At 45.2% G+C, this 20,898-nt stretch overlaps 1 protein-coding gene across 1 annotated transcript in view; it reads left to right on the top strand.

Annotated features, from left to right (window-relative positions):
- Window positions 1-20,898, top strand: part of CCDC69 (coiled-coil domain containing 69) — a 43,541-nt gene that overhangs the window by 10,024 nt on the left and 12,619 nt on the right. The window contains exons 2-4 of the mRNA XM_002816096.4: window positions 8,623-8,698; window positions 12,825-12,931; window positions 15,426-15,513. Coding sequence (XP_002816142.3) covers window positions 8,623-8,698; window positions 12,825-12,931; window positions 15,426-15,513 — 271 coding nt within the window. The remainder of the gene's footprint in view (window positions 1-8,622; window positions 8,699-12,824; window positions 12,932-15,425; window positions 15,514-20,898) is intronic.

Genomic DNA, 20,898 nt, shown 5'->3' with positions numbered 1-20,898 from the left:
CCAGGGCTCTGCTTCCCTGCTTTGCAGCTTCTGACAAGTTATCTGCCCACCCACCTCTGGGCCTCAGGTTTTCTATCTGGAAAAAGGAGGTGGGGATTGGAGTCAGCTGCCTCCTGGGGCCCTTCCAACCCTGCTCTGGGTCCCCGTAAGCCTTCCTCAGCCAGGATCGGTGTGATAGAACTACATGCTCAGAGGAAGCCAGGCCTGTGATGTATGGGACACGGAGGAGCTGGGTGAACTCTTAAGGGGTCTTCTTTAATTACTAAATTCTCTAAGTTAAGCGGGAACAATGAGGACACAAAGCACTTAATCAGAAATACACAAGCCTTGAAGGCTGACAAACAGAATGGAGTGATGGCTCCCAAAGAGGGCTAGCTCAAGTGTCTGCAGGACAGGCTGAACCTCCCTCAGGGCTACTCTTACCTTCCATCCTACTAGGATTCCCAAGGTGGGGAATAGCTGGGCGGCTTCTATCCAAGTTGCTCCTGCCTAATTCACTCTTGCCTGGCAAGGCTCAGAATTTGAGGGTAGTTGGCCAGGTGCAGTGGCTCACGCCTGTAATCCCAGCACTTTGGGAGGCCGAGGCGGGTGGATCACGAGGTCAGGAGATCGAGACCATCCTGGCTAACATGGTGAAACCCCGTCTCCACAAAAAATACAAAAAAAAAACATAGCCGAGCGTGGTGGTGGGCACCTGTAGTCCCAGCTACTCGGGAGGCTGAGACAGGAGAATGGCATGAACCCGGGAGGCAGAGCTTGCAGTGAGCTGAGATCACACCACTGCACTCCAGCCTGGGCGACAGAGTGAGACTCCATCTCAAAAAATAAAAAATAAATAATAATAATAATAATAATAGTAATAATAATAATAATTTGAGGGAAGTTTAGGAGTCTATCCCAAAGGCTTGAGTATGTGACTATAGCCATTCACCCCAGAATGCTGCTCCCTGAATAGCATTCGACAGAGCTCCCTGAGGTTCCATTAATGCTGGTGGTCTTTACATGCCACCTGTAGTAGATACATTTTTTATGCTTACCAGAGGCTTTCACTTGTCGAACATCAGTGATGCTTTTTAGAATTATAGACTGTTAGAGTTCAGGGTTCTCAAAGATCACTCAGTCCAGTCTACAGCATGAAGTTTGACTCTCCAGCCTCTTCTTGCATGCTATTAGTGATGGAGTACTCACTTCCACCGCCATGCTCCACCCTCCAATGAGGCAGCCTACCGGTTTGTGATGGTTCTGAAATTTTTCTTCATACTGAACTGAAACTTCTGGAACCTCCTCGTGCTTGGCCACAATCCTGTCCTCCAAGGCTGTAGATGACATGCCAGCAGCTTCTACCCATGACAATCCTGCTGAGATTTGAAGACAGTATCAGGTCTTCCTGCCTGTTCTCAAGGCTGACCAACTCTTGTTCTGTTAACAGCCCCTCCTATAACTTGGTTTTGAGCCACCTCCTACATCCTGTCAGTTTCTTTGGGACTTCTTCCAGTGTGTCAGTTTACCCTCTAAAATGAGAGCATACTCTAGAGCATCTCACCAGCCTGAATCTGAGCTCATGTGGCTCTCCATGGCTCTGGACACTGTCTTCTCATTCTTCCCCGACTGTGTCTGCTTTTGACAGCTGTGTCCTACTATCTCAGGTTTGCTTCAGGTTGAACCTACTGCAGGGCTCTGGTCTGCTTGACAGCAAGGATCTGGGCCCCAAAGCTGTGAGTGTCACCTCGGTATAGGGGCTCTATTTCCAGCCTTCTTAGGAGAAGGGCTGCCCTGGAGCTCAGGGGGACTGAAGAGAGCATCTCTTCCAGCCCTGACCCTTCACAGATGGGGAAACTGAGAAGGAACATGACTTACCTAAAGTCACACAGTAAAGCTGGAATCGAGTCTCCTGGCCTCAACCCCAGGCCTGGGTTCTCCCTGCATCCTGTACTGCTGGCAGCCTCCTCTGTAGCTTTCTTGCTACCAAGTTTCCGTTGACTCAGGAAGCTGTCATCTCTCTTCCAGAGTGTAGTCCGGATACCCCACCCCAGCCCTATCCTCCCCACCCCTCTTTTGGAAGGGAAAATTCTTATGTCCCCCTCCCAACTCCCCCCACCACCACCACCCACGCACCCATGCACTTGCAGGTGCCCTCTGCTCCATGACCTCTGAGGAGGAAGTGGTCAGGACCCCAACCTGGGGATTTTCCACTCAGTAGTTGCTCGTTGAGACCTACCTAGCTCAGGGTCACGTGTCCTCAGGCTTTTGTGTGCACTAGGATCATTGGGCTAGACTGCTAAAGATGGAGATTCCGGCCAGGCGTGGTGGCTCATGCCTGTAATCTCAGCACTTTGGGAGGCTGAGGTGGGTGGATCGCTTGAAGTCAGGAGTTTGAGACCTGCCTGGCCAACATGGTGAAACCCCGTCTCTACTAAAAATACAAAAATTAGCCTGGTGTGGTGGTATGTGCCTGTAATCCCAGCTACTCTGGAGGCTGAGGCAGGAGAATTGCTCGAGCCCGGGAGGCAGAGGTTGCAATTGAGCTAAGATCGTGCCACTGCACTCCAGCCTGGGCAACAGAGCCAGACTCCATCTCAAAAAAAAAAAAAAGCAGATGCAGATTCCCAGCACACATATGTAGGTCTAGAATGCAGCCTGAACATTCGTGTTAAGCAAGCTTTCCAGGTGGCTCTAGTACAGGAGGTCCATAGACCACATTTCTAAGAAATCCTGTTCTGGGCATCATAACATACTGGGGCAAGTCCAATATGATTTCAAAATCCTGTCCCCAAGGAGCCCCTTGGGCTAGCAGGAGATACAGACAGCTAACCAGATGTAGATACTGTCAGGGGTGCCTGGAACGTGGAGAAGACAGGAACTAACTCCGCCCCAGGGCAGGTCAGGAGAGAAGCAGAGAAATGGTGTGTGCACTGAGCCTGGGGGCCCGAGGTAGACCTAACCATGTGTCACGGTGGGATGGTCTTGAGCATGTAAGATGTCTCGAACATACAGATGCCTGTGTTGGGGGCAGGCATGTAATAGGTAGCACTAGGTTATTTTGGTTGGGTTTTGACCTAGCACATTTGCCAACTTTTTTTTAAAAAGTGATAATCTTCCACGTTGGCAAGGTTGCAGTGAAACTGGTCTTCTTTTTTTTACCTTGAGACAGTCTTGCTCTGTCACCCAGGGTGGAGTGCAGTGGCCCAATCTCAGTTCGCTGCAACCTCCGCCTCCCAGGTTCAAACAATTCTCGTGCCTCAGCATCCCAAGTAGCTGGGATTACAGGCACATGCCACCACACCTGGCTAATTTTTGTATTTTTAGTAGAGATGGGGTTTTGTCATGTTGGCCAGGCTGGTCTCGAACTCCTGGCTTCAAGTGATCCTCCCGCCTTGGCCTCCTAAAGTGCTAGGATTACAGGTGTGAGCTACCACACCTAGCTGAAACTGGTCTTGCGTGCCATTTGAAGGTGAGTAAATTGGTCGAAACTTCCAATATTAGACATGTAATATTAGATGTGTATAAAATTTTACAAATCAATATGTTTATTTTTTAATTTTAATTTTAATTTTTTATTTTTTGAGACAAGGTCTCACTCTGTCGCCCAGACTGGAATGCAGTGGTGCGATCTTGGCTCACTGCAACCTCCATCTCCTGGGTTCAAGCGATTCTCCTGCCTCAGCTTCCCAAGTAGCTGGGATTAGAGGCACACGCCACTACCGCCTGGTTAATTTTTGTATTTTTAGTAGAGATGGGGTTTCACCAGGTTGGCCAGGCTTGTCTCGAACTCCTGACCTCAAATGATCCACCCACCTCTGCCTCCCAAAGTGCTAGGATTATAGACATGAGCTGCCGCACCTGGCCTAAATCAATATATTTATTAAAGCGTAATCTGCAAATTAAAAAGTGGAAACAATTTAAACACTCAACAGTGAATGACTAAATTCATCCATAGGGATGTTCTGCTCATCATTAAAATTAACACATTTGCAGAATAGTTAATGTTGTGTAGTAAATGCTCATAATATATTTGAAAAAGTAAGATATGAGGAAGTATATGTAATATCATTGAATATGTATATGTAGATGAACAATATATGCTACCAGGTTATGGGGTTCTCTCTGGGTCGTGAGATTTTCTTTCTATATTTTCATGTATTTTATGTATTTTCTACAACAAATGTCTACTAGTGCTGTAACTGGAAGAAGATGTTTATAAATATTTAAGTATTAAGAAATTGAGGCTGGGTGCCTTGGCTCATGCCTGTAATCCCAGTACTTTGGAAGGCCGAGGCAGACAAATCACTTGAGCCTAGGAGTCCAAGACCATCCTGAGCAGCATGGCAAAATTCCATCTCTACCAAAAATACAAAAATTAGCCAGGTGTGGTAGCACACGCCTGTAGTCCCAGCTACTTGGAAGGCTGAGGCAGGAGAATTGCTTGAGCCTGGGAGTCGGAGGTTGCAGTGAGCCCTGATCACACCACTGCATTCCAGCCTGGGCAACAGAGCAAGACACTGTCTCACAAAAAAAAAAAAGACAGAAAAAAAGAAAGAAATTGGAGTGGGGGTAGACTGGGGACAGATGGTGATAGGCTTAACTGCCATTCTGAAGGAGTTATCTTGTTTTGTCAAGAGCTGGGGACTCAAGTACAAGGCCACGTGCTGCCTGTGGTCTGAAAGCTGTTTGTGGAAAAGAGTTCTCCACCATCCTCTGGTAGTAGTTATCTGAAGGAAGGCAGCATTTCATGAGCTTATGACCTTATTTCAGATGACAAAACTGAGACCCAGGGGCAGCCCAAGAGGCCTGCCAAAGCAGATTACATGGGATCTTTGTTCTTGCCATGTTTCTGAAACATGGCAATCGTCTTATGCAATATTTGAGCTCTTAGTATGTGCCAGACACTGCAGTTGCATTATTTCATCTCATCCTAAAAAAGCGTCATGAGAAATCTGAGGCATGGAGAGGTCATACAGTCACATGGTGTTGGATTTAGTATTTGAACCCAGACCTGTGTGATTCTAGAATTCTAGAGTTCTTAACCACTCTGCTCTGCAGTCTCTAATATTCTGACACCTGGTTCTAATGCTGATTTGAACATTAAGGCACAGTGTGACAGTGTCTTAAGCCTCCCTGAGCGTCAGTTTCCTCGCCTGTAGTGACCTTTGCCTCACAGTGCTGTTGAGAGGAGCTGAGATGAGAGCTTAGAGTTTGAACACTATGGGATCATCCAGACGTCCTCATCCCCACCTCACAGAGGAGGAAGCAGAAGCCAGAGTGGGAAGGGATTTGCCCAAGTTTGTAACAGAGCTGGGACTAGAATCTAGGCCTTCTGGCTCCCATAAAAACATTGTCTGAATTCAGCTAATCAGTCATGGCAACAAGGAAGAGATAACGATTTATGTTTATCTCCCTTCTTCCTCCAGCCCAGGGTGGGGAGGCTGACTGCTGTCACTTCCCCAGATTCCGGCGTTGACAGCTTCTCTGAGTCGTGCCTGGACCAGGCTTCCTCCTCTTCCCTGGAAAGGGAGGATTGAGTCTTCCCAGGGTGGTGGGGGAGCTAAATTGTCAGGTCTGCCCAGCCACTCTGCAGATTTGGGGCGTGAGGACCTGGGGGAGGCCCCATGACTCACTCAGTTCTCCAGGGGCTTACACATGCCAGGCTCTGTGCCCAGCACCATGGGGGAGAAGCAGGCTATTCTAGAAGACTTCCCTTGATACATCTTCCCTCCCCAGTGAGAAGCATGCTTTCTAGAAGTATTTCAGTGGTTCTTCAGTTTAGGACATTTTTAATAATTTTTGTCGAACATTTTCATAGCCTCTCATAGTTTGACTTGTGTTTTTGTTTGTTTGTTTTTTGAGACAGAGTCTAACTCTATTGCCCAGGCTGGAGTGCAGTGGCGAGATCTTGGCTCACTGCAACCTCCACCTCCTGGGTTCAAGCAATTCTCATGCCTCAGCCTCCTGAGTAGTTGGGATTACAGGTGTGCGCCACCACACCTGCCTAATTTTTGTATTTTTATTAGAGAGGAGTTTTTGCCATGTTGGTCAGGTTGATCTTGAACTCCTGACTGCAAATGATCTGCCCACCTCGGCCTCCCAGGGTGCCAAGATTATAGGCATGAGCCACTGCGCCCAGGCCTGACTTGTTTTTTAAAGTGTTTCTTAAAATTGAACCTAGAACATCTTCTTCCTTCCTTCCTTTTTTCCTTCCTTTCTGCCCTTTCCCTTCCTTCTCTCTTTCTTTCTCTTCTTTGTAAGAGCATCTTGAAAAGCATACAAAAGGGCTTACATTTTTTTTACCCAAATCCTGGTCTGGTGACCACCGCCAGACTTCAACCAACTTTTCACCTCTCCAGCATTAGATAAGAAAATGATGGTGTGAGCGAGTGTGTAATGTTCAGTAAGCATGTCAGTTCTCCTTTCCTGGAAGACTATTCTTAAGCTTTTCCTTACTATATTTTGGAAGATTAAAATGTCCTTTATTTTATATAATGATAGTAATAATCTACAAATAGTTAGGCTGGGTACAGTGGCTCACGCCTGTAATCCCAGCCCTTTGGGAGGCCAAGGTGGGCGGATCATGAGGTCAGGAGATCGAGACCATCCTGGCCAACACGGTGAAACCCCATCTCTACTAAAAATACAAAAAATTAGCTGGGTGTGGTGGTGGGAGCCTGTAGTCCCAGCTACTCGAGAGGCTGAGGCAGGAGAATGGCCTGAACCCAGGAGGTGGAGCTTGCAGTGAGCTGAGATTGCACCACTGCACTCCAGCCGGGGTGACAGAGCAAGACTCCATCTAAAATAATAATAATAATAATAATAATCTACAAATAGTTTTTTTCAGCATCCTTATCAGCCCATATCAACTCTCCCATTAAAAAATATTACTCATTTGGCCAGGTACAGTGGCTCAGGCCTCTAATCCCAGCACTTTGGGATGCCAAGGTGGGCAGATCACTTGAGGCCAGGAGTTCAAAACCAGCCTGGCCAACATGGCGAAACCCCGTCTCTACTAAAAATACAAAAATTAGCCAGGTGTGGTGGTGCCTGCCTGTAGTCTCAGCCACTCTGGAGGCTGAGGATCACTTGAACCCAGGAGGCGGAGGTTGCAGTGAGCCGGAATCGCGCAATTGCACTCCAGCCTGGGCAACAGAGCAAGACTGTGTCTCAAAAAGTAAAAAAAGGTCGAGTGTGGTGGCTCACACCTGTAATCCCAGCACTTTGGGAGGCTGAGGTGAGTGGATCACAAGGTCAGGAGATCGAGACCATCCTGGCTAACACAGTGAAACCCCATCTCTACTAAAAATACAAGAAATTAGCCGGGCATGGTGGCAGGCACCTGTAGTCCCAGCTACTCAGGAGGCTGAGGCAGGAGAATCACTTGAACCCAGGAGGTGGAGGTTACAGTGAGCCGAGATCACGCCACTGTACTCCAGGCTGAGAGGCGGAGATTGCAGTGAGCCGAGATCACACCACTGCACTCCAGCCTGGGCGACAGAGCAAGACTCAGTCTCAAAATAAATACATTAATTAGTTAATTAATTAAATTTTTAAAAAATTACTCATTTATGAAATCTGGGAGCCACCGACACTGCTTTGTGATGCAGAAAGCCCTTTTGTATTAGTTATTTCTCTTAGAGGTTTGGGACTCTCACCCCCACCTGACAACCTCTGGGGAGGGGAGAGGGACTAGAATGTCAAATTGATCACCAATGGTCAATAGTTTAATCAATCATGCCTACATAATGAAGCCTCCATGAAAAACTCGAGAGGATTGGGTTTGGAGAGCTTCCGCATAGCTGAACACATGGAGGTTCCTGGATGGTGGCCCCCAAGGAGGGCATGGAAGCTCCCTCCCTTTCTCCCATACCTTGTCCTATGCAGCTCATCATCTGCATCCTTTGTACTAGGCTTTATAATAAACCAGTCATTGTAAGTAAGTGTTTTCCCAAGTTCTGTGAGCCACTCCAGCAAATTAATCAAACCCAAAGAGGAGGTCAAGGAAACCTCAACTTGAAGCCCATCTGTCAAAAGTTCTGGAGGCCCAGACTTGTGACACTATCTCCAGGTAGGCAGTGTCAGAATTGAATTAGAGGACACCCAGCTGATGTCTGCTGCAGCACTGATGGGGAGAGCCCCTCCCACACACACGGAAGTCTTCTTCTGTGTGGATGATTATTGTGGTGTGAGAGCAGAGGAAAAATGGTTTGAGTTTTCTCCAAACAAAAATCATCTCTGAATTGGGGGTTGGGAGGTTTTTAGGGCATCTCAAGTGCATAGCTGGAGTGAGAGTAATAGCAGGTCTGGCCAGATCCTGGGAGAAGAAAGGGTGGTCTGAGAGGCTCCCAGGGATGGCAGCAAGAGCCAGACTGCAAGGATCTAGGGACAGGTCAAGCAGTGTCAAACTCCCCTGAGGGTTTCCCTGACAGAGATGAGAAGTCCTGTTCTGAGGCCCCTCCCCCTGGTAGAGGGTCTGCTGCCTGGGGCTGCGAGGCAGCCTAATGCACAGGCGTGGGGCAGGGTCTGGTGTAACTGAAGGTCCTGCCTTGCCTTTGGAAGAGTCCCACTGTAGCAGCCCGTCCTCGCATTGACCTCCCACCCTCTACCCACGCCTCGCTGTTGTCTCATTTCTTCCAGAAGCGCCAAGAACCAGAACCAGAACAGCCACCCAGACCAGAGCCCCAGGAATTAGGTCCCCTCAATGGGGACACAGGTGAGTAGCCAGCCCCACAAAGGCCCCAACTGCCATCTATGAGGTTCCTACCTTATAATCAACACAGATGATATAGCTGCTGAAATATCTCATGAGATCTTAGATAGGTTACCTTAATAGAAGTATCGTGTCTAAAATCAGAGAGGTAATAGTCCTGACCTGTGCTCCCCTATTCTGGGCTGTTGTTACCACACCTAGAGTGCTATATATGTTTCTGGAAAGTACATTTTTAGAGAGATCCAGAAAAAAATTGGAGGGAGTAAAATGGAGCACAATGGAGCAAGATCAGACTGGTGAAGAATCTGGAAAACATGTCCTATAAGGAACGATTAAAGGAATGGAGAATGTTCATCTGGAAAGAAGATGTCGCCATAGGGAGGGAGGGAGGGAGGGATGGGAGGAAGGGTTAAAAAACTGTTGGGTACTATGCTTAGTACCTGGGTGACAGGATCATTTGTATCCCAAAACTCAGCATCACCCAATATACTCAGGTAATGAATCTGCATGCATACCCCTAAATCTAAACAAAAGTTGAGAAAGAAAAAATATATATATATAAAATAAGTTAAAATCAATTTTAATTTGTAATGGATCATCTGGGAACCTTCTAACTTGAATATCTAATTTTCTTTTTCAAATGAGTAGAGCTAAATACAATGAAATAATATTTATTTTGTTTTCTTTGAAATTTGCATGGTACGAAAATAAAAATTACTACAGCCAGAAAAAAATGTATGTTGCCATAAAACAACAGTTTTCTCCACATGTCTGAAGTGCCCGAATGGAGAAGAAAGATGAGCCTTGTTTAGTGTGATACAGAGGTCAGTATTAAGGCCTCAGGGTAGCAGCAACATGCAGGCAGAATTGAGCTCAATCTCAAAGAATTTTTTGTGTGGTTGTTGGTTTAAAACCATCAGAGCTACCTGGTAATAGGAGGAGCTCCCTATCTCTGAAGGTATTTAGTTACAGCCTAGAGGCTGTTGGGATTATTGTAGGTGAAGTTCAAGTACTGCATAAGTAATTGGACCACAAAATCCAATCTGATTGTATATAAGAATTATCCAGGCCAGGTGTGGTGGCTCTTGCCTATAATCCCAGCACTTTGGAAGGCCAAGGTGGATGGAATGCTTGAGCCCAAGAGTTCAAGATCAGACTGGACAACATGGTGAAACCCTGTCACTACCAAAAATACACACACACAAAATTAGCCAGGCGTGGTGGTGTGCCTGTAGTCCCAGCTGCTTGGTAAACTGAGGAGGGAGGATCACCTGAGCCAGGGAGGTTGAGGCTGCAGTGAGCCGTGATTGCACCACTGCCCTCCAACCTGGGCAACAGAGCAAGACCCTGTCTCAGAAAAATTACCTGAAGAACTTCAAAGATGCAGATTCTAGGGACCTACCGCAGACCAACTAAATAAAAATCTCAGAGAATGGGCTGAAGAAGCTGCATATTTAGTAAATATATATATATATATACTAAATATATATATATTTACTAATATATATTTAGTAAATATGTATATTTATTTTTATTTTTATTTTTATTTTTTTGAGACGGAGTTTCACTCTTGTTGCCAGGCTGGAGTGCAGTGGCAGGATCTCGGCTCACTGCAACCTCCGCCTCCCAGGTTCAAGCGATTCTCCTGCCTCAGCCTCCCAAGTAGCTGGGATTACAGGCGCCTGCCACCATGCTCAGCTAAATTTTTTTGGATTTTTAGTAGAGACAGGGCTTCACCATGGCCAGGCTGGTCTCGAACTCATGACCTCAAGTGATCCACTCACTTCGGCCTCCCAAAGTGCTGAGATTACAGACGTGAGCGAGAGAGAGAGAGAGAGAGAGTTCTAATAAGCTTCTCTCCAGTTGTGGTCAATCTGGTACTAATCTTGTGGACCAAAATTTGAGCCAAATGAATTGTGAGAGTTTAGGGCTCTCTGATGTTAACTGTTGCCATCAGCTGACCTCTGTCTATCTGCTCATGGCCTCTGGGACTCAGGGGCACCGGCTCACTTCTTCTATCCTGACGGGACTGACCAGCATTGGGGTTGTCCTCATCCTCACATTTCTTCCATATCCGTTGCCAGACCTTGCTTATGGAATTTGCTAATAATAATGTTGACATTAATAATAATCCCAACAACACTAGTATCAGGCTCTACTGCTTGTCATGAGCACTGACAAACATTTAGAGAACATTTCATGAATAATAAGGAACATTTATTAAGCACTTCCAAAGTGCCTGGCACTGTATTTCTTTTTTTTTTTTTTTTAGATAGAGATGGAGTCTCACCATGTTGCCCAGGCTGGTCTCAAACTCCTAGGCTCAAGCAATCCAGCCTCCTTGGCCTCCCAAAGTGCTGGGATTACAGGTGTGAGCCTCTGCAATCGGCCTGCGCCAAGTTTTTTTGTTTTTTGAGATGGAGTCTCTGTGGCCCAGGCTGGAGTGCAGCGGTGCCATCTTGGCTCACTGCAACCTCCGCCTCCCAGGTTCAAGCGGTTCTCCTGCCTCAGCCTCCCGAGTAGCTGGGATTTTTTGTATTTTTAGTAGGGATGGGGTTTCACCATGCTGTCCAGGCTGGTCTCGAACTCCTGGACTCAAGTGATCTGCTCACCTCGGCCTCCCAAAGTGCTGGGATTACAGGTGTGAGCCACCGCGCCTGGCCTACATTTCATTTTGTGCACAAGCAAGCAGGATAAGGTGGTAGTTAGGAGTATTTGCTGTGGAAACAGATTGTGTAGGTTCATATGCCTGCTCCCTTAATTTTGAACTGGGTGACCTTGAACAAGTTGCACGACTCCTCTGAGCCTCAGCTTCCTCATCTGTAGGATGGGGGTAATAATATTACTCACGACTATTGGGTAGCTGTGAGGAGCAGGTGAGTCATCCCTCTGAGGCACTTGGAACAGTGCTGGACATGTTGCAGGCATGGTAAGCTCTCAGTCCTCCTATCCTGCTTTTATTATTTTTATTGCCATTGTTTCCTGATTTAATCATCTCAGCCTCACTCATGTGGTAGGTGCCATAATTATCCTGATCCCATGTATTAGGTAACTGAGGCACAGAGAGGATGGCCACTGCCTTAGGTCATACCTAGTATCTGATAGACTCAGTGTGGCATTGGCAGGGCCTCTTTTGGAGTTTCCCGAAGCAGGGGCTAGACTTCCTGATTGTGTTTCCTTCCTGCTCTCAAGTAGCACCCTCTGCTACCAGCTGAGGAGACGCTAAAGGTGAGGGGCCGCAAACTCAGATGCTCATGGACCCCAGCAGATAAAGCAAATGACATGTGGCTCTTTGTATACATTTTTAATAACAGCAGGAGGTGAAGACTGTAGCCAATTGCAGAGCCCCATCCTGGCCGGCCAAAGAGGAGGCAGCTGCTTCCAGCTCCAGCCCCTGGTTGACATGAAGGCATACATTGCCAGTTCTTTGGATTCTTCAAGAAAGGCATACATTGCCAGTTCTTCTTTGGATTCTTCAAGAAAAATTGGAAATCAGAATTATTAAGTAAAAGCTTCCCAGTTGTTAAGTATCAACAACTAATTTTTAAATTATTATTATTATTTTAGAGAGAGGGTCTCGCTCTGTTGCCCAGACTGGAGTGCAGTGGTGCAGTCATAGCTTACTGCAGCCTTGAACTCCTGTGCTCAAACCATCCTCCTGCTTTGGTCTCCCTAGTAGCTGGGACTGCAGGTGCATGCCATCATGCCCAGCCTTTTTTTGTTGTTGTTTTTTAGAGATAGAGTCTCATTATGTTTCCTAGTCTGGTCTCCAACTCCTGGTCTCAAGTGCTCCTCCCACCTCAGCCTCCCAAAGTGCTGGGACTACAGGTGTGAGCCACCATGTCTGGCCAGCAACTAATTTTTTAAAAAATGGGGTAGAACATGGAGACCAGAGGACAAAATGAGACCGTTGGCTTATTCCTTGAAAGAGGATCTCCAAGTCCAAAGAGATTCGAGGGGCTGTCTCTGGAGACTGGTCCCACCTGAAATCATTCTTGAGGCAGAGACCAGGGTTCTCATACCTTAGCCCCATTTCCCACACTGTCTCTGCCAGCTCTGACTATACTTCCACTCTGTGAGTTTTGTGGGTTTTTTTTGTTTTGTTTTGTTTTTGCTTTTTCATCTCTAGCTATAACTGTCCAGCTCTGTGCATCAGAGGAGGCTGAGCAGCACCAGAAGGATATAACCAGAATTCTCCAGCAACATGAGGAGGAAAAGAAGAAATGGGCACAACAGGTAAGTCCAGGTGCCCCCACCCCCTGTCTTTCTCCTGCTCAGCTAACTTTGGTGAATCCCAGAGTGAGTGCCTACCTTAGGTTTTTGTTGCTGTTATAAGAGTCCCTTACTCATTTTGCCAAGAAGGGAGTCCTTTATCTGTTGAACACATATTTTTATCAGGGCACTGTGTGCTGGGCACATTGGTTAAAACAAGCAGAGCTGGCAGCTGCTCTCACGAAGCTGAGAGTCTATTTGGGAAGAGTAAAAGCTGTTGATGCTGCTAGATTAATTGCCTTTCTGGGCCCACCTCATGGTTGGGTGGGACCACGGAACTCGTTCTGGCTGATGCGTTATAGAAAGAAGAACCAGTGTCACTTCTAGGGCAAGCATTTAGTTGCCGGTTCAAGACCCTCAAGGCCTTTCTGTCTAGCTAAGTGATGGGACTGTTGTAATGGCCACTCCATCAGCCTGGTCTCTGGATGATTATCCCTGGATAATCCTGGATAATCCCCGGCAGCAGAGCTCCCTGACACACAAAATGGGTAGGTAGTGAGGGCAAAATAAACCTTTTGTCTTAAGCCACTGAGACTTTGCCACTGTTTGTTATGGCAGCATAATTTAGCTTATCCTGACTGAGATGGGACATCAGATGCTAAACACAATTTCACAGAAATACTTACTGTAGTTATAAGTGCTATGAAAAGTTTACAGTGCTGTGAAAGGACATGATAGAACCCTTAACCAAGGCTGTGGGATCAGAGAAGGCTTCTCTAAAGGGATGACACTGAGGCTTTAAAGTTACCCAGAGATGAAAATTGAGGGACATTCTAAAGAATTTCCAGCCTATATTAGTCAAATGTCAAGGCCATGAAACATGAGGAAAGACTGGGGAACAATTCTAGATTGAAGGACACTAAAGTGATGGGATGACTGAGTGTAACCTGCAGCCCGGGATTTCCTTTTCCTCATTCTAACTTGGTCACTCACCCTTCGCCTCTCTTTGCCTCCATTTCTTCCTTTACCAGAGGGAGTGGGTAGAGCAGCAGGAAAGATTTGGTGGTGTACACAAGTTTTCTCTAAATTTGCTTTAGTTTAAATTATAAATATGAAATATGTTCAGGGTAAATATTCAAAATTCTGAAATTTAAAGTCACTTCTTTAAGATGGATCTGGGCCAGGCACGCCTATAATCCTAGCACTTTGGGAGGCCGAGGCAGGCAGATCACCTGACGTCAGGAGTTCGAGACCAGCCTGGGCAACATGGTGAGACCCCGTCTCTACAAAAATACGAAAATTAGCCCGGCCTGGTGGCGCATGCCTGTAATCCCAGCTACTTGGGAAGCTGAGGCAGAAGAATCGCTTGAACCTGGGAGGCAGAGGTTTCAGTGAGCTGAGATCACACCACTGCACTCTAGCCTGGGTGGCAGAGCAAGAATCCATCTCAAAAAAAAAAAAAGGCTCTGTAGTTATAAACTAATCACTCTATTAAATTGCATAGTTATTTATTACTAAAAGATTTTCTGCTAGATTTTATTCACCCAGTCGACTTGCTGGGGGAGATTACTATGTGCGGGGAGGGTGCAGCCTCAGCACTGCCAAGGGTACAGGGAGAAATCGGGTCCAGACCCTGCCCTCAGGTGTTCGCTGGGTGGAAGGCTGTGGCGAGTGCCCCCACACACATTAAAATGGTCTTAGCTTAGACGCAGTTTTCAGAAACACACCTTTTATAAAAGGTAAGTTAACTGTATGCAACTGCTGGTCTTTAGTTTGTTTTGGTAGAGTTACCATGGTAATGTCATTTGGCCCTGACCATTACCTGTGGAATCCTTAACCTTGAGACTTGCAAGGGCCCCAGGTATTGTCAAGTTGAGTCCCTTCATTATACAGGAGAGGGAGCTCATTACACAGGAACTCAGTGTTATGCTGGGGCTAGAACCCCTTTAAGTCATGCTTTGCCTCTGGATATGCCCCATCAGCTGTACCTTACAGGTGGCAAAGGGACTGGAAAACATCTCAAGTGCGGGACAATGAGAAGGGCTGGGAGGGTTCAGCCTGGGGAAGAGAAATGTTGGGAAGATGGGCCACTGTGCTCAGATCTCTGAGGGGCTGCCTGGGTTGAGGGAACAGCCTGGCTCTGTGTGACCCCAGAGGGCAGATCTGGGACCTGATGGTAGAAGTTGGAGGTCACTTGCAACAGTAAGCCTTACGCAAGCAGAGAAACACCATGGGAGGCTTCCTGCCTTGAGTAAGCATCAGGATTAGAATACTCCTAAATCCTTTTCCATGTAGATAATTATATGGGAACCCCCTGCTAAACCCTAAAGAAGGCAAATTCTGCCACGCTTGCTGTGTCTTGCAAGTCTTGTGTCCTTTCTGGGCATGGCATTCCCATCCCTCAGAGGAAGGGTTAGGACTCTGGTCACCAAGTTCCACGAAGGCCCAGGTGAGGGGATAAGAGATGCTGTGCTAATCCTGCTCAACCTCAGTCCTGCCCGGGACTCTCTGCCCGCAGGTGGAGAAGGAAAGGGAGCTAGAGCTTCGAGACAGACTGGATGAGCAGCAAAGGATCCTGGAAGGAAAGAATGAAGAGGCCCTGCAAGGTAAGGGTAGAGATGTTCCACTGGCCAGGGTGTGGGGGGCGCTTCCTTCTGGCCCCACCTGCCCAGTTCACCTGGGCATTCCCACTCTTCCCTTCCCTGTCTGTCTGATCCACAAGTAGTTGACTCAAATCTACAGGATTCTTGGCCCTAGAGGGGTGATGGACTTTTCCTTTGGGGCATGGATTTAAGAGGCTGGCATCAAGCTTTCTTTTTCCTTATTTGAGAGGTATTTTTTTCTTTCCATTTAAAAAGCAATCCATATTTATTAAGGGAAATTTGGAAAACCCAGACAAATAGAATCTTTAAATACACATATTCCATCCCCACAATGATGATAGCTCTTATTTATTGTTAGATTGATTATTTTGAAAAATAACTTTCTTTCCTCTTGTATCACCAAATGTGATCATCATAGAAAATTTGGAAACTGTAGATTAGACAAAAAGATCTTACAGCACAGTGGTTAATGTCTCATTCTTGGCTGGGCATAGTGGCTCACGCCTGTATTCCCAGCACTTTGAGAGTCCAAGGTGGATAGATTGCTTGAGCCCAGGAGTTCAAGACCAACCTGGGCAACATAGCAAGATTTGTCACTATTATAAATAAATAAATAGATGATAGATAGATAGATAGACAGACAGACAGACAGACAGATAGATAGATAGATAGATAGATTGCTTGAGCCCAGGAGTTCAAGACCAACCTGGGCAACATAGCAAGATGCTGTCACTATTAAAAATAGATAGATAGATAGATAGATAGATAGATAGATCGATCTCATTCTCTAGAGCTCCAGTCCCTGGGTCTAAACTTCAGCTCCACTGCTTACCAGCTCTGTAACCTTGAAGAAGTTACTTTACCTCCCTAGTAGGTTGTTTGTAAGAATTAAACAATTTAATGATAGATAGATAGACAGAGATAGAATTTAGAACAGTGCAAGATACTTAGCAATAATTCTTAGCACTGATTTTATTATTGAGAAAATTTAAATCATAATTCCACCCAGAGTTAGCCACTGTTACCCCTTTGAAATAGATTCCTTCCATTTCTTTTTCTGTATATATACATAGAATATACATCTATATGCACACACTTTGGGGAGAGGAAGTGAATTATTTTTTTCACTTTGTGTTGCATTAGCATCCTGTCATTGAACTCTTCTATACCAAGAGTTTTAGTAACTACATAGCATTCCAGTATGCACCCTTGTTCATTTAACTGAGTCCCTTTGTTAGGCATTTAGGTAATTTCAAGATTTTTGTCATTGTTTATAACAGCAATGATATTTACATAATGAAACCCGGTTTTATAAAATCTTTGTCACATTCATGATTTCAGCGTTAGAATAACATCCTAGTAGAATTGGTGTGGTAAAGTTTATGTATATATATTTTTTATTTTGATAAAATAGACATAAGATTTACCATTAGTGACATTTAGTACATTCACAGTGCCATCACTCCAAAAAGAAACTCCCACCCACCGAGCAGTCACTTTTTTTGTTTGTTTTGTTTTTTGTTTGTTTGTTTGTTTGTTTGAGACAGGGTCTCGCTCTGTTGCCCAGGCTGGGGTACAGTGGCACGATCTCGGCTTACTTCAACCTCCGCCTCTTGGGCTCAAGCAATCCTCCCTCCTCAGCCTTCTGAGTAGCTACAGGCGCATGCCACCATGCCCAGCTAATTTTTATATTTTTTTATAGAGATGGGGTTTTGCCATGTTTCCCAGGCAGGTCTCAAACTCCTGGTCTCAAGTGATCCGCCCACCTCGGCCTCCCAAAGTGCTGGGATTACAGGCATGAGCCACTGTGCCCAGCCTAAGCAGTCACTTCTTATCTTACCACTAGCCCCTGGCAATCACCAATCCACTGTGTGTCTCTATGGCCTTGTCCATTCTGGACACACATATAAACGGGATTGTATAACCCATATGATCACCCACATCTGACTTCTTTCACCTTAGAATGTTTTCACCTTGGAATGTTTCCAGGGCTCATCTGTGTTGCAACATGCATCTACACTTTGTTTCTTTTTATGGCTGGGTAATTTGCCATTGCACAGACACACCACACTCTACCCATTCATCATCAGTTGATGGACACCTAGGCTGCCTCCACCATTTAGCCACTGTAAATAGTGCCACTAGTACAAGCACCTACTTGAACAGCTGTTTTCAGTTCCCCCTGGGTGTACACCCAGGAAAATTGCTGGGTCATACGATCATTCTGTGCTTAACTTTTTGAGCAACTGCCAAACTGTTTTCCACAGGGGCTGTACCACTTTATGTTCCCATCAGCAACCCACAAGAGTTCCAATGGTGGCACATCGTTTTCAACACTTGTTATTTTCTGCAACACCTGTTGCTATCCTAGTGCACGTAAAGTGGTTTCGCATTGTGGTTGTGATTTGCATTTCCCTAATGCCTAATTCTGTTGAGCATCTTTTCATGTGCTTCTTGGTGACTTGTGTATCTTCTTTGGAGAAGGTTATGTGTGTTACTGATGTTACTGAAATTGACCTTGAAAATGCTTTACTGATTTTTCCTTTCATCATCTGTATTTGCATGATCTTTCCCCAGAATTATTTATCTTCTTAAAACATGGCTGTGGCTGGGTGCGATGGCTCACGCCTTTAATCCCAGCACTTTGAGAGGCCGAGGCGGGTGGATCACAAGGTCAGGAGTTCGAGACCAGCCTGGCCAACATAATGAAACCCCGTCTCTACTAAAAATAAAAAAAATTAGCCTGCCGTGGTGGTGTGCACCTGTAATCCCAGCTACTCAAGATACTGAGGAGGCTGAGGCAGGAGAATTGCTTGAACCCGGGAGGCAGAGGTTGCAGTGAGCCAAGATCTCACCACTGTACTCCAGCCTGGGTGATAGAGCAAGACTCCATCTAAAAAACAAAACAAAACAGAACAACAAAACAGATGGTTGTGATTATTTTATATGTAAAAGTGTATATCCTGTTCTTTTCATTTAACATTGTATCAAATATGTTTCCTAGTAATTATGCTGCTACTAAAATGTTTATAAAGGCAAGACCGTAAAGTGTATGGCTTTCCTTATTTCTTGTGTGTCTAGACCTCTAGATCTCAAAACAGCTTTTGCATAAGGTTGCCTGTATTTCACATAATGTCCTTAGATTTACCCAGATGGAATAACTAGAACAGAGGTCTGAATGATTTTAAGAATCTTGAAACATATTGCAACATTAGCACACATTATTGCAAACATTGTGAAATGGAATTAAAGTCCTTGCCTGGAAATTGAAGAATTGTGGTTTTGTGGGTGTGGGTGTGTGTGGGTGTGGGTGTGCGTGGTTTTTTTTTGTTTGTTTGTTTGTTTTTTTTTGAGACGGAGTCTCGCTCTGTCCCCTAGGCTGGAGTGCAGTGGCATGATCTTGGTTCACTGCAACCTCCGCCTCCCAGGTTCAAGCAATTCTTCTGCCTCAGCCTCCCGAGTAGCTGGGATTACAGGCACCCGCAACCACGCCTGGCTAATTTTTGTATTTTTAGTAGAGACAGGGTTTCACCACGTTGGCCAGGCTGGTCCCGAATTCCTGACCTCATAATCCGCCTGCCTCAGCCTCCTAAAGTGCTGGGATTACAGGCGTGAGCCACCTCGCCCAGCCAAAGAATTGTGTTTTAATAATACCATACCCTGTTGAACTGGGGCTATCACTCAACCTCCTTGAATCTCGGTTCAGTTTCTCTATCTCTAAAATCTACCTTCTGTACCTCACAAGGCTTTATGGGAAAACAACTTTATTCTCCAAGCATTGCTTTGATATTATTTTTAGTGTTACAAATATATTAATAAGAAGAATTTCCTACTGTAAAATCCAGGGGAGAAGAGATTGCCTGTCTTGAGTTCTTCCCATCAGTCAGAATTCTTCTATAGTTATTTTTAAATTGCTTGGCACATATTAAGAGCTACATAAGTCTATAATGAATGAATGAAAGCACAGCATGGTGGAAATATATGAGATTTTATATGTGTGGGGAGAGGTACACAGATAACCAGGAGAGACTAGTGGTGGTTTTCCACATTTGATGACCCTTCGTTGTGTTTTTTTTATTTTTTAAATTATCATATAGTAAAATTGACTCTTTTTGAGGGGGTGTGCATTTTCATAAATTCTAATGCATGTATAGATTCTTTTTTTTTTTTTTTTTTTTTGAGATGGAGGCTCGCTCTGTCACCCAGGCTGGAGTGTAGTGGTGCGATCTCGGCTCACTGCAACCTCCGCCTCCCGGGTTCAAGCAGTTCTTTGCCTGAGCCTCCCTAGTAGCTGGGATTACAGGCACGTGCCACTATGCCCAGCTAATTTTTGTATTTTTAGTAGAGACAGTGTTTCACCATCTTGGTCAGGCTGGTCTTCAACTCCCGACCTCGTGATCCACCCGCCTCAGCCTCCCAAAGTACTGGGATTACAGGCGTGAGCCACCACGCCCGGCCACATGTATAGATTCTTGTAACCATCGCCACAATCAGGATACGCAACAGTTTTATCACCCCCAAAAAGCTGTCCCAAACTACCCTTGTATTCACATCCTCCTCCCACCCTAACCCCTGGCAATTACTGATCTGTTCTCCATCTCTGTAGCTTTGTCTTTTTAGGCTATTACATAAATGAAATAATACAATATGATTTTTTATATTGGCTTCCTTCACGCATCTTGATGCCTTTGACATTCATTCCAATTGTTGCATATCTCAATAATTCATACATTTTCATTGTGGAGTTATATTCCATTGTTTACTCATTCACTGTTGCAGGACATTTGAGGCAATTATGAATAGAGCTGTTCTAACATTCGTGTGCAGGCTTTGTGTGGACATAGGTTTTCATTTATCTTGGGTGAATACACAGGAGTGGGATAGGTCATATGATAAATGTATGTTTAGCTTTATGAGAAACAGCTAAACTGTCTTCCAGAGTGACCACTATTTTATATTACCATCTGTGATGTATGAGTTATACTGTTCCTACTTCATGCCAATACTTGTTGTCACTGGTTTTTTATTTTAGCTGTTCTAATAGGTGTGCAGTAATCTTTACCATAGGTTTAATTTACATTTCAATAATGACTCATGTGCTTATTTGCTGTCTACATATCCTCTTTGGTCAAATGTGTGTTCAGGTCTTTTTCCCATTTAAATTAACTTGCTTGTCCTTACTGTGGAATTTTGATATATCTTTATATATTTTAGACAAGAGTTCTTTGTATTTGCACATATTTTCTCCTAGCCAGTGGGGTTATTTTTTCATTCTCTTAATAATGTCTTTCACAAAGCCAAGCTTTTAATTTTTATAAAGTCCAATTTATTTTTTTCTTTGATTATACTTCTTATGTCATGTCTGTGAACTCTTTGCTAAACCCCAGG

The sequence above is a fragment of the Pongo abelii genome, chromosome 4 (genome assembly GCF_028885655.2).
Source record: "Pongo abelii isolate AG06213 chromosome 4, NHGRI_mPonAbe1-v2.0_pri, whole genome shotgun sequence".
In the NCBI taxonomy this organism is placed as follows: domain Eukaryota; kingdom Metazoa; phylum Chordata; class Mammalia; order Primates; family Hominidae; genus Pongo; species Pongo abelii.
This window is presented reverse-complemented; position numbering and strand designations above follow the sequence as displayed.